At 37.8% G+C, this 14,604-nt stretch overlaps 1 protein-coding gene across 3 annotated transcripts in view; it reads right to left on the bottom strand.

Moving 5' to 3' along the window:
* Positions 1–3,577: 3,577 nt before the first annotated feature.
* The window catches only part of LOC128519249 (histone deacetylase 9-B), a 47,797-nt gene continuing 36,770 nt past the window's right edge, over positions 3,578–14,604 (bottom strand). For all 3 annotated transcript variants that reach the window (XM_053492911.1, XM_053492909.1, XM_053492910.1), the window contains 3 exons: positions 12,107–12,254; positions 9,567–9,778; positions 3,578–6,009 (listed from right to left, as the gene is read on the bottom strand). In XM_053492911.1, the coding sequence (XP_053348886.1) occupies positions 5,650–6,009; positions 9,567–9,778; positions 12,107–12,254 (720 nt within the window). In that variant the 3' untranslated portion in view covers positions 3,578–5,649. The remainder of the gene's footprint in view (positions 6,010–9,566; positions 9,779–12,106; positions 12,255–14,604) is intronic.

Below are 14,604 nucleotides of genomic sequence, written 5' to 3'. Positions count from 1 at the left end.
AGTACCATTCTTGTACCTTAAGAAAACTTCAGTGTAAGAGAAAGGTAATATTGCTCTATTAGAGTTATTTTATTCTTATGCATGAGCACTATTCCTGTTGGTGCCGATGACTCTTTACCTACCGTAGATTTCCGTCTTTTTTTTTTTTTTTACAAATAGAGTTCTTTACATCCCTTTATTACACTGGTTCATGACATATACACACGCACACACCCATTCACACACTATGGACAAATTGGAAATTAACCTAATCTGCATGTTTTAGGATTTTGGAAGAAAATTGGACTACCTGAACCCACCAAGAATAGGGAAAACATGCCAACTCCACACACACACAGACCCCAAGGGCTAACCACTACATGGTAACATGACGCTTTTAGGTATTAGGAATGAGAAAATAAAAAAGACCATGATGTGGTTTTAAAAGGTCTTTCTCTGTTGAGTTTATTACCAGTTATTTAGTTGTTTAACTGAATTCTGAAAACATTTATTATTTCTATACATATAGAACATCGTGCATTTGAAATAACCTTGTTTATATGTAAATATCAGTCATTTCGCTGGGGAAATGACCAAAATTAGCAAATTTAAAACTGGCTCTTTATCAAAAGAAAATTATATATATATATATATATATATATATATATATATATATATATATATATATATATATATATATAAAATAACCATGACAATATTCATTTAGGGTTACATGACAGAGGTTTTTGTTTAAACCTGGAATACACAAAGGACCTACAATCACATATCAGATGGCTTCTGTGCTCTGTGATCTAGCAATCGTATATTTGCATCAGGGACGTTCTACCGTTCACAGCCGGGGAGATGCCAGAGCTGAGCTAAGCCCCACTTCAAAGAGTTAACCCGATCCCTGAGTGCTGGCAAAGCACAGAGGGTTAACGCAACGTTCGCCAGCGAGGCTCAGGGATGTGAAGGGTTGTGGGAAACGTGTCAGAGGAAAAGAAATGAGGTCAAGACTGAAGCCAGACCCAGTGCTGGACCTGACATGTCTCGATCCCGGGCATTTATTTGAGCTGAGTAAGGATCAGGGAGCACACATATAGACACAACCTTTAACACTGAGAATTGAAAATTCAATTAAAAAAAGAACTGCTACAGAATCAGTGCTCTACGCTGTTCTCGGCCTCGTGTTTATGTGACCTGGTGTTTACAGGGATAACAAGCCCTCACACCCCTCTCACCCCTCGACCCTGAACCAGCAATAATGTCATAATCTGGGTTTGAGTAGATTAAGTGTTAAGCTGTAGAAACAGCTTTAATTTATGAACTTAATATCAGAATAAACAGAATTTAAGGCCAAAGGCTCTGCTTCTTGTTATTGGTCAAACAATCCAGGAGGAAAAATATTGTTAAGCAGGGAAGCGTATCACTTATTCATGGATTATAATATGTGGATGTACTCTCTCTCTTTCTCACTTGTTTTCTATACCTCTTGTTCTGTACAGGATCCCTGAGGGGCCTGGAGCCTATCCCAAAGAACTGAGGGCATGAGAAGGGGTTCCAGCCAAGCACGAGAAGAACCTGCAACTCCACGCATACAGACATGTTTACAATTAATATTGCTTTAATTTTTATTTATTTCGTTTTTAAAAATGATTTCTTGATGACAAAAATGGAGTGCATGACTTTATAATAACAATTCTTCTTGGTACTGAACTTGACGTGAACCAAACCAGTTATGATGAACATCTGTACAATGTAAGTAAAAAAAAAATACATTGAGGAAACTCAAAATATTAAGGCGATGTGATGCAATAGATTTTTGAGAAACTCAAAAATCTATTGCATCACATCGCCTTAATATTTTGACTCAATTGACCTGAGCTTACAGTCAATTTACTGTAAGCTCAGGCAACTTAAATAGTTTTATTTACGTTACTTACTTTTTTTTGTCAAAAAAGAACTTTTGTTAAACACAACATGGGTTAAAGTTTTAGATCACTGTTTTGTCAACAGCAGAAACTAACAGTAGCCAGATAAGCCGAACACGTTTCTCTTGCACCACTCACGAGTCCGCACACGTGCTGAGACTGATCGGTCAGTTTAATGCTGCAGGTTTGTTTCTGACAAAAACATTGAAAGTTTAAGAATGTTTTTATTTTGCTTTGAACTGGCTGTTCAATCTTGGCACATCCATGAACAGAAAAGCTTTTGCCATCTCATCTGGAGATTGTGAGTTTGAATCCCAGCTGAGCAGATCAGCTGTACTTTTGGGGAGGACTGGGTGGCTTGTTTGCACTCTCACACTAGTCTGAGCAACACTACTCAATCATGGGTGCAACCAGATGTGGGCAAATAGTGCTGTTGACAAAACAATTATCGAAAATTCTTGTTCTGTTTGACTACAACAGGTTTTGACTAATGATGAAAAGTTAAGTAATATTCAAGCATTTCCAGCCTTGGGCTGTAAATCATAAAATTGGAACACACCATTTAAAAACTAACACCAAACTAATTAAGGATCATGGGCAAACAAGGATCGTCTATGCTTTTGGAGACCAAAGACTGCTTCATCTGGTTCCATTCCAACAGAAAAACCCATGTAGCACAAATTTGCTGATAAAGTCAATGCTGTCTGTGATAGAAAGGTATCAGAACACCCAGTGCATCGCAGCCTGCTGCATATAGCGCTTAGCTAGATCAGAGTTCAAGAATGTTGACCCGCCTTCCAAATTCCCCAGATCTCAATACAAATGGGCATCCATGAGATACACCGAACAAAAAAGTGTGATAGAACCACCCTGGAACCCACAGCACCCAAAGAAGCTGCCACTAAAGTGCCACAGCACACCCACAGAGGTCTTGTGGAGTGATGCCCCTAGTGGATCATAACTGCCTGTGTGGCAGAGGGGTCCCACACAATACTGAGCTTAGTCTTTGAATTTTATTGTTATATTATTTTAGGGATTTTAACCCAAGATTCATCTCTCTCCTACCAAACTCTTGGAAACCCGGCCACAGCTGGCCATGGCATGAGAAGGAGTTGAACTTGCAGTCTCCAGATCATTAGGAGTTGTAAATGTTTTTTTGTTTCACATTTCGTAGGGTTGTGGACTTGTGAGGGGGTTTGCAGTTCTCACATCTTGTTTATTTTATTTCACTCAACAAGTATGAAATAATATTTAAAAATCAATATTTGGTTAAAAACCACCGAAACCTCTTTTATTCTAAGAAATTGAACCAGATAGTAACACATGTACACGCCAGCATTCAACTGATGGATGAGAAGTTTAATTAAACTACACAGGATAATAATAATAATAATAATAATAATAATAATAATAATAATAATAATAATAATAAATGAAAAATTTACAGTTTTTAACAAATAGTCCCAGTGTTCAGATGAATAAACATCAAGATTTGTAGAATGTAAGAAAGATCACTCAAATGAACTTGAAGGTTTGGTGGTTCACTTTCAAGGCAAACGTGGCAGAATGCACACTTTATGTTGGACAGCACAAGGGACTAAATAAAGATCAGCAAAAGGAGAAGAAAAAACACTCATCCCAGTTCTAATATATACATTTACAAACAGAAAAGCTCACTATCATGGAGTTTTTACACAGACGCCGATGATCCTGGCGGGTAAAAACAAAATCGTGGAGGTCATGGCTTTTCGATATTATACACAGAAATATACACATGAAAGAGAGAAAAGAACAGCACAAATCAGTGGTAGACTGTCGTGTGTGTATCAGTGTCACTCAAAAAGAGAGAGAGAGAGAGAGAGAGAGAAAGAAAGAGAGAGAGGGAGAGAGATCACAGTAAGATGGCATAACCGGCATCCCAGCAAATATAGTCAGGGTGGCAAAACATTTTCTCCTTCAATTTTACAAACTTTAAAAAAAAAAAAAAAAAGTTTTTAATCAACATTTTGAAACTTCCTTACAAATTTGCTGAAACTGTTTTAGCTGAAGGAACAGAAATGTCACAGAGATAGTTAGCATCACACATCAACACATGGTGATGCAGAAAAGATTACTCTCCAAGGTCCGCCAGAGTCAAATATTTTTCATAAGTTCAACTACCTTTTCTTGACAACAAAAAGAAGACAGTCTTAAGAAATATTTCATCGATATCAGGGAGAACAATGTAGAAGAAACGAATTAAGGCAGTCAGCTTACATACAAAGTCACCAACAACAGCTTGGCACAGTCTTTCCACACAGTTCACCAAATCAATCCACATCCTCCACCACCGGCATGCTGCGGGGAATTTACTTCTCGTCAATGCCATGGCTTGGCTCCACTTATCTCATTAGTAAAAGGCTCACTACAAATCAATACAAAGTACTTTCTAGCTTCTTGTCCATCCTCATGATCACTTCCTGGATTCCACATCCACAAGGAAAGGACAAGGACTCACTGTCAAGTTTGATTAGGATGATATTGATGTGAATCTTGTGCCACGGCCTTCAAAATGATCAGATCTCAACTTAATTGAACTCTTACTGGAGGTTTTGGAGCGATGTGTTGGAGAGCCATTTGCCACAATCGTTGCAACACCAACTGAAGAAAAATGTTTGGATGAAACACTTTAAAGTTCTTGCAAGTTTTAGTTTTCTTCCTGATATATAATAAAAAGTTCTTGCTGCATTCTTAACATTCCCAGATAAGTCCTTTTGAAAGTACAGCATTCCGCATTCGTTGCTTATGACACATAGAGATATGCGTCACATATATGGTATTGATATATTTGTTTTAGACTTTGTTTATATATAGTGGTGTATTTCTAATTTACTAATTGTGCGAATTTTAGGTTTGCTTTTTTTTTTTATTGCAAGCTTTTATTTTAATATACAACCATGAGCCACAAAACTAACAGCACTGCCAGATGAATTAAATAACACTGATTATCAAACATTTACCAGTAAACTGGTGGCAGAATCATGGCGACTAAGGCTCACTTAAGCCTGCTGGGACCAAAAGCCTGTCTGGTCTGATCCATAGAAAAGCCAATGTAACACAAACTTTAATGCTGGCTGTGTTAAAAAAAAAAAAAAAAAAGCCATCAGAACACTCAGTGCATCACAGCTTGCGGTGTGTGGGTCTTAGCAGGCAAAGAAGTCAAGGTTGATCCCGCCTCCAAATTCCAATCTCATTCTGATCAAACATCTACGATATGCGCCAGACAAATACGTCTGATCGATGGTGGCGCCGCCCAGGTGCCAGACACCACAGCAGAAGAGGTTTTGAGGAGTCATGCCCGAAGGGGCCAGAAGTGCCTTGTTGGCACAATATTGGGTTTTGCGTTTTAATGTCATGACTGATCTGTGGGTTTTAGTGCTGAAACATTTACAAATATAGTCAATATAACCATATTTTAAAAAATTCTACAATGTGTAGCTCTTCTTCCTCGTAATTAATGATATTAATTATTAGAAAAAAAATAGAAAACATGAATATGTGAAGAAAAGAATAAATTGAGAGCCCTGTATTGAGACGAAATTGTGTTTTTACTCTCCTGCAATCATATTACTACATTCTCTCTTCTTTCTCTTTTTCTTTATTTTTCCTTTTTCTCTGAAACTTTTTACTGTATTCAACCTCTCTTTATATCCTTCTCTCTGACTCACTCTGGTTCTTTCTTCTTTTCTTCATCTCTTTCTCAGACATCTGTCTCAGTCATACTTTCTACATTCTGTTCAGACTTGACCCCCGTCATTGGTTCTTCTCCTCTTTCTTTTCTCTCATGCCTTCCATCTGGTACACCTCCGTCTCTTCCTCCTTCCTCCATCCTGCTCTCGGGATCCAACGGTTCTTCTTTCACCCTGATCACGCTGGCCGGGGCACTAGAGGTCTCGATCTGGCTGCTGCTCTCAAACTGAATGCTGTTGTTGCTGCTGCTGCTGCTGTGGCTCCGGATGACTCCAGCAGGGGGCAGAGTGAGCTCCAGGCCTCTTGGCTCTTCGTCCTCCTCCAGGTGAGCGCTGGGGTTTCTCAGCTGCTCGATGGATTGCGACAGCATCTACAGTACATACAGTACAGACCAAGATAAAGTTTTCTCACAAACACCAAAGCACAGATATTGATAATTATTTCTTCTTGTAAGAGTAACAAAAGGATCCAGCTAAGAAAATAAAGACCTCCGTGAAAATATTATAATTATACAAATTATGTGCATATACAAATAAAAAATGTGCTTTGTGTCCAATAAAATCCTTTGTCTGAAGTAAACTCTTATATAAAAACCTAAAGATATTTTAATATAAAGTATTATATAAAGTATAATTTTACACATCCACATGAAAAAAAAAAGATGAGCACTAACACTACAGTAGGTAAAAAAAAATAACTTGTATAAAAATAATTAATGACATGGCACAGAATGATTTTCCAGGAATAGCATCAAAAAGTTTTCCACAGCAATTTTGGATATTTTTTTGGCATTTATTATAAATGAATAGTTACATTATATGTTAAAACCGCTCGTTCCATAACCAGCCTTGTTTCTCCCTTAATAATTAATAAGAGAAATACTCCCACAGACACAAAAACTCTCCTTATGACAATAAATAAATATTTCCTTATTTAAAAAAAAAATCATACCATCAGATAAACAGCTTTTAACTCATTAATCCATGGGGAGCCTCTGACAAACAAGTCCTTGTGTATGACGGTTGTGACCAGAATCGATCATTTATTTTAATTAAGAAATCGGAAATGGCAAATGATATATATGATATGATGCATTTTATTGTGAACCTTGAAGCTTCACACCTTTCTGTATGAACTAACCAATAAAAAAAATTGATTTAAGTCAGATATAAATCCTTTCAACAATATTAGTCCTAATCACTTTATACGCAACCCTGTAGAGGTTCACTGCATAGGATATAACCACATAGTATTATCAAACCTACACAGTTCACTATACAATTAGGAAAATAGGGTTTGAAATTTAAATACAGACCTAGTGATAGTACCGCATATTTAATCTGAGAATTACAATTTTAAGATATTAAATGGTAAAAATATGAACTTTAAGGTATACAGTATGTATTCACCACAAGATTCACTACTATTATACGGCAGGGTGAAAAAGGTTATATGTTTTCCGTCTGAAGTTGTATTTGCCTAAAACTAAGATCTGCCACAATTGGATGATTTTTATCATGTTTTCACACAAAAACACATAGAGTAAATAAACTAGGGGTACTAACTTTTAAACAAGCGTGTATAATCTTGAAGGTGTACAATAATCTTCTTTAAACAGTTATTATTGAGATGTCTGCACTCATGCTCTTATGGGCTCTAATCTGAGGTGCTGTTAATTAACCGTTCAAAAAAAACCATGTTATTGTTATTGTAGAACTGTAAAAATTCATAATGTATAATCATTAGTTTTAACATAATCTTTAACCTTAAGCTTCACCAGAGTTTAACATAAACGTAATTCACTTTAACATTTTACAAACCTCATTTAATTTCAGACAAATATATATCTAAGTTCCAGTGGGTTTTTTGGTGGTTTTCATCATTTAGGCTGGTTGTGTGTCTAAGAGACGGAATGCTTTTAACATGATCCTGAGGCAAATGAGACGGGAGAATTCAGTCGCTTGTGCTCTTTTTACAAGAAAAGATAAATTAAACATGTATAGTATGAGAGTGTTGGCAGCTTTTCTCTCAGGCATTCAGGAAATGAAACTGAGGTACCAGGCTCAGGGGTAAGGGGGGAGAAGGAGGAGGGGAAGCGAGAGAGAGAGAGAGAGAGAGAGAGAGAGAGAGAATAAAACTGATGAGCTGTGGTATAGACTGAGAGGAAAAAGATTGAGAAAATCAACACATACTGTATGTATTTAAGAAGAAATGTTTACTACAGCAGAATGTATGAATGGAAGTAAGATCGACACAGGACGAGGAGAGAAGCACAGAATTCAAAGGTAAGAAAGTAAAAAAGGGGGAAAGAAATTAAGGGTAAAATGAAAGAGAAGAACGAGAAGAAAAGGTGAAGCCCTGTTAGTCTGTTAGTGTGGCCCCAGTGTAAACATCCTGCCAAGATTTATCCACTTCCTGTCGCGTTTAGGCAGCAGCAAGAGGCCTTTAATTCGCCGTCCCTTTACGAGCCCTGAGTTCTTATAAAAAGGCCATCAGGAGCCACTTAACCTGAGGGCTCATTAACTCACCTTCTACATTCTCACACACACACACACAGAGTAGTGCTAACGCTGTAACCATTATATTAAATGACTACGGTCAGTTGAATCTGCGCTGCAATTTACTATTATTATGTGACCTTACAGTATGTCGGCATGAAGCTTTTTAAACTAGTGACATAATGTCATATTTATCATTGAAACTTTTTTTCACCCACTGTAAAAAACCTCACCTGTGACTCACACGAAAACAAAATGCATACGAAAATGTTCCACCTTATCTTTCAGGACAAACAATTAATATAAAAAATGCCTTGTTAGACAAAATGTTAGTTTAGCCTGTGTTTAACCAGTAATTATGCAACAATTAGTCTGGACTGGGTAATCTGATTGCACGAGTGGTGATAACAGACGGTGACAGCAGGTATGTTTAACTGCAGTATATCTATATCTACATCACAATTAATTACACTAACTTTCAGTTGCAGTATGAGTGAAAGTAGATCTGTAGGGTCAGCAGTACTAGAAAGAGAAGAGAGTAGCTGCCTGACAAAAACGCACATTTAATACCGACGACGGAAACACTTTCAGCAAGAAAAGATACGTCTTGAAAAAGATACGTCTCCTTAAACAATGTGTCTTCTGAATAATTGCTTCGTTCCAAATTGTCTCTGAACCGTCTGTGTTGTTCTATTTACGTCTGAGGCAATCTACAAACTAGCTACTGACACAACCTGAATCCAAAATCCCTCTCTAACCCCTGATCAAATGCAGTACTTGGTGTGTGAAACGTGCACCCTAGTGCACTAGCGTTTGATTTAACACTATTCAGGATTTAACTCTGGAACCCGATATTAGCTGACATTCTAAAGTGGAATAAGTGGAACTATAAAAAGAAACCTACAGTATGAGATTTATAGGACTGTCCATCAACTGGTTTATTTTGGTTTAAAAAAAATAAATAAACAATAACTATACTTATGTGTGCTTTTGTAGAATACCAGCCCCACCACACATCCCTACCCAAACCAGCTGTGCCCTTTCTAAAGGAAATGCTTCAGTGGCAAGGCTGAAAAAGCACCTAGATGTGACTACTCAGGTCTGCCCCACTCAAACATAAAATCTGCCCTGCGATCATGATGTATAATCTTTAATTCCCAATTCTGATCACGTACATTAAATGTTTCTACCAGGCCCCTTACTTTGTTTTCCTTTTAAAATTCACTGTGGTAACCCACAGGCATGCAGCATTATAATATGGCTGACTCAGGGTGCCACTCCAGACTGTCACACTTCTGTCACGACAAGCTACAGTACTGCAAAGTTAGTGCTTTTCCAGACCGCACGCACTCAAACAGCTCCAACCAAATGCCACTATGAAAAGACCATGGTTTGAGTGAAATCTCAGGGTTAATGCTAACTGAGGTACCTGGTTGATGTGGACCTGCTGGTGGTATTGCTTCTGTTTCTCTACAAAGTTGTGGTGCTGCTGCTGAAGGACGAGTTGAGCCAGTGTGCTTTGGGGTAGCGGCGCTGACTGGGTCCGGTTCAGAGGCCGGTGCCGAGGCAGCCTGGGACGAGAGCCTCCTCCCGAACGCTCCTTCATCACCAGAGGAGACTGGGGGAGGACTGAGACACTGCCTAGAAGCAGACAGGGATAGTGGGACAAAGAGAAAATGAAAATTGATTTTTTTACCTTTACTTTTGTGTAACTATGGTTACCAAACTAAACCATGAATCTGCCATGATTTCGCTATGATAAAAATAACTTTTAATTATAACATCCTCATAATTTTACTATTGTGCTTCAGGAGAGCTTTGTTACTAAAACAGTGTTGTTAAATTCCTCAATTCTGATTGGTCAAAAAGTGGTGATTTTTTTTGCAGCAGCTGCTCTGACAATAATGCTGGCTATAAGGCAAATAAAATTTTTATATTAATGTCCTCCTTTAAATATGTTATCATTTCTTTGGTAATTTCTCTGGCTCCTTTTGAGGAGCATAGTGGCAGACTACATTACTTGTTAGGCTGCCAGAGCTAAAAAAAATAGAAGCCGTGTTCTGAAAGAACACCCGACCCCTTCACTTTTAATTTACGGAGGGAGATATATTGATCCTTTCTCGATGCAGCGAATTTCTCTGAGCAAACTAACAATAATTTCCATGAATGAAAAGATGGAGCTTAAAGTTAGGCGAAAAGAAGAAAAAAGCTTTATAGGTAAATTCTGTGAAATGCTTCAAATGAACAGATTATGGCTTTGGCGTGAAAGAAAGTTCCAGTTCCGCTCTGATTTATTTATTTAATTAATTCAAAAGATACAAGACAATACTGCCAAAATGTAACATTTACAGGCGGTTAGAAAATATTCTGTGCATTGTCTATTATTGTTTAAATCTTGAATTCATCATTTAAAGTTATTCAGATCAGTGCAAAGTTAGTATGATTTTGAAAGTGCTATACCTCCACCTGGCACAGTTTCACCCCAATGGAACAATCTGACTACATGTGCAGTGCCATGAAAAAGTATTTGCCCCTTTCTGATTTTTTTTCTTTGCATATTTGTGACACTTGTATGGGTGAAACTACACCTAAACACTTTATGGGGAAAAGAGAAATTGGCCTTTTTTTGTGAGATATCATGAACATTTTGCAGGTGGTATCATCGTGATGCAGTGTAAGATATACCACTCATCAGTGAAAGCAGGTCAGTGATGATGAACCAGTGTCTGCTGATGATGACCAACACCTCTCCCCTGATCTACCAGAGCCGAGTGAAAAGAATCAAACTGAACATGTAAGCTGGAATAAAATCAGTAGCAGCAGTAACTCGTGCTAGTTATTATTATGGAAGTCTATATTCATTCAAAATAACGTTTCTCAGCATTGTTTCGAATTAATATTGACTACCATAATAATTAAAATAAGCCACTAGTTTACTAGCGTAAGCTACTGCTGCTACTGATTTTATTTCAGCTTACCTGTTCAGTTTTATTGCCATTCTTTTTAAAATATTGTCTTTATAGATGTATATGTTGTTTGTCTTGATGTTCTTTCCTTTGTTTCTTTGTTTTAATGATATGGACCAATATATGTTCAGTGATACTTCAAATAATATGTTTAAATAGCATTGAATTCTGTACTGTATTATATTTTTATACTAGTAACTGGTGTTAAAAATGTTTCTCTACATTAATGAGCCAATGTATTATGATGTGGGCTGCTGTGGGCCAGGAAGTCCAGGGCCACTGTTTGGTTCCAGTCCGCCCATGCCTGTGGCCTCGCACCTCCATAGTCGAGGGTTCAATTCCAGCCTCACCTGTGTGTGCATGGTTTTCTCACACGTACCAAAGACATGCAGATTAGGCTAATTAGACTTACAAAATTGCCCATAGTGTGTGATTCAGTGTGTGAGTGTGTGATTTAGTGTGTGAGTGTGTGTGTGTGTGTGTGTGTGTGCACTTGTGCCCTTGTTCAAAAGGCTTTCTGTGACCCTGTCTAGGGTAAGCAAATATGCCATTCTTTAATGAAAAGAAATTGTATTTTTTAAGATTGCGGAGATATAAAAGGAAAAAATCACTCCCAGGCATGCCATTAAAGGAGAATGCTCGTTACACCAAAACAAACCGGTACTGATGATTTTCCTATAACAGCGCACCCTGCTGTTTTCACCCTATACTGTACTCTTGACCAACACACTTGATATTTGGCATGTTTATTTGGTATATGGATTAAAAAAACAAACATTCATGAAATGAATTACGAAGCTGACTCAGTTTGGAATTTGCTATTTTAACCAAAACCTAGTTGGTTATAATATCATTGGTGATCAGTGTATAATGATATATAAGAAATAAGAAATATAGTGGTGAGTAAGAGATTTCTTAAATGTCAATTATTGAATCATATGCATGAAGTAGGTAGTGTTTAGAATACACAGTACCACGCGTACACTTTGTAATAGAAACTTACCAGATGAGAGCATCTTCTGCTGTCTGGTCTGCTCTTTCAATAACAGGTGCTGCAGCAAAGCCTGATGGCTAGTGTTCACTTTCGGCTCCCTTGAGGCGGCAGACATCGAGCTCACCTCACATGCTCGCTCCTTTCCTGCTGAATTAGGCTGCAGGATGACCAACAGACAGAGAGAGAGAGAGAGAGAGAGAGAGAGTAAGAAGAAGGGTGTGGATATGAAAGCTGGAGACATTCTGAACCCATGAATTGATCATATGTATAGCTCAACCACAACGAGGAGATTATTAAAAAGTATTATTTGAAAAAAAAATGAATTAATAATATCTTTAACAAACATCTACAGACTTTATATGGCAATTTATTATATTTAATCAGCAGAAGTTTGAACATATTTTATAACCCTAGCCGTTCTGTTTTAAATGAAAAGAGGTGGAATTGGGGGTCAGTGTCAGATTTAACAATCTGAGACGAATGGGGGTCTGAAATCCTGAGAGAAGTGATGTGTGTGACGCTATCAGGCGATTTAAACAACAGTACACAGTTTAATTTTTAAATGCTTAAATTTTTCTAAACACAACTTGAAAGCACTGGCCTTCGAGCATTAAGAGATGCGGTGTAAATTTTTCAGACAACACCAGCCTTCTACATTACTGGTTAGGCTGCCAGAGCTAAAAAAAATAGAAGCCAGTCTTAGAGTGCAAAGGCGTGACTTAAAGGAAGACGGCTTTTTAGTGCAGTTACTGTACGCACCTCATTAACAGTTTGCAGAGCTCTGAGTTTTCTAAATGATTTTAAATGTGTACGCATCGCTCATCCAACCTGCATGTGTTGTTACAAAAAAGCAGTAATATGGGGTGCATTTCTGACACGTTTTATACAGCGCTCTAGACGCCAATGCTGTATGGTTAACCATCACACCCACTCTAATAGCGGATCGCCAGAGCACACGCTGAGACGGCTTAACACCAGTATTTGTTGGTTCTGTATAAATAACCAAATGCAAAGGAATGCAGCATGTTGAAGAAGGGCTTCTTAGCCCTTTATAGTGTGATTTTTGTGTGAAAGAGGCGTATTTTTCACCAAAATCACTTTTTTTTTTATTTTAAACATATTATTGAGAGTATGATTAATTAAAATGAAATGTCACTATCAAAGCATCTTATTTTTTGTCTAAGAACATCAAATAATATAGCTAGTTATATTATAGTACCCATATTTTTTATATTTATCTGTTAAGCCGAATGATACTTTTATCTTTCTTGATGCCATTTAATACCAGAATTAGAAAAAAAGTTCTTTACTATATTACTACGTATCTACATGATATACAGTACAGTATATCAATCAGTACTCCATGTTATTGCCTGTCAGTACATCATGAAATGAGCTCTGAATTGTATGTGCAACTTATCAGCTCGTGTTTGAGCAACAGTTCACAATAAAAATGCTCAGAATGATGTGTGCTCTAAAATCCTGCTGCTAAAGTACATTATGTTTGGTAGCCAAAAAAATGGACCTTGAGCATAAAACAAGTTCAAAGCATTCATGCGTGCACACGAGTTGCATAACAAGTGGCTAACCTGAAATCTAAAACCTGGCAGTGCATATTTATGAGGGGCAGTTACAGGGCCCAGTTTCCTTACGGTTTTATCAGGCTGTGATGAATGAGGCGATAAAGAGCGCACCCTGAAACCCAAAACTCACTCTCCCTATTTACGCACAAAGCTCGAAAGCCTCTAGGTCAGAGGGCAAAACCCCCCGTAGCTGTGTCTGCATGAAGCTAAAGCAAAGGCGGAAAAAAAAACGAATACTAACAACATGTGTCTTTTTTTCTCTGTTATTCTCTCTTTCCTTCTGTATATCTATTTGAATATCTCACTGTGTCTCTATCTCTCTCCCTCTCTTCCTCTTTTCTCAAATATAACATACTATCTCAGCAGTCCTGTTCACCTTGCACCAAAAACAGGAGCATGCTTCTCTCTAAGGAGAATGTTTCTGGTCATATTCATTTCTGTCCCAGAAGGAGAATTCCTCATACGGCATTTCTTGCTTTCTCCAGAAATAGAAGGGGCCCGGTGGATCACTTACTCCTAAAAATACTGCCTTCAGATACCTTGTCTTTTTTCTAAGACAACCTATTCATATCTGTTCCAGTGCAAAGGGTCCTGTTTCTCGACACATTCTGAATTTTACTACATTGTAACAATTATGGACATAGAGGGAAGAACAGAGTGGTAGCAGTTCAATTCTAGAGGGAACTAGAAATATAGTTTTTTTATTCATTTTATTTGTATAGGACTTTTAGCAGGCAGCACGTTGGCTTAGGGGTAAGCACTGTCGCCTCGCACCTCCGGGGTCAGGGTTAGAGTTTGCATGTTCTCCCGGTGTTTGGTGAATTTCCTCCCGATGCTCCGGTTTCCTCCAACAGTCGAAAGATATTCAGAGTAGTTTAACTGGTGTTTCCCAATTGTCTGTTGTGTCTGAATGACCATGCATGT

This window comes from Clarias gariepinus, chromosome 3 (assembly GCF_024256425.1).
Source record: "Clarias gariepinus isolate MV-2021 ecotype Netherlands chromosome 3, CGAR_prim_01v2, whole genome shotgun sequence".
NCBI classification, from domain to species: Eukaryota; Metazoa; Chordata; class Actinopteri; order Siluriformes; family Clariidae; genus Clarias; species Clarias gariepinus.
Note: the sequence above shows the minus strand (reverse complement) of the source record. Positions and strands in the feature narration are given on the sequence as shown.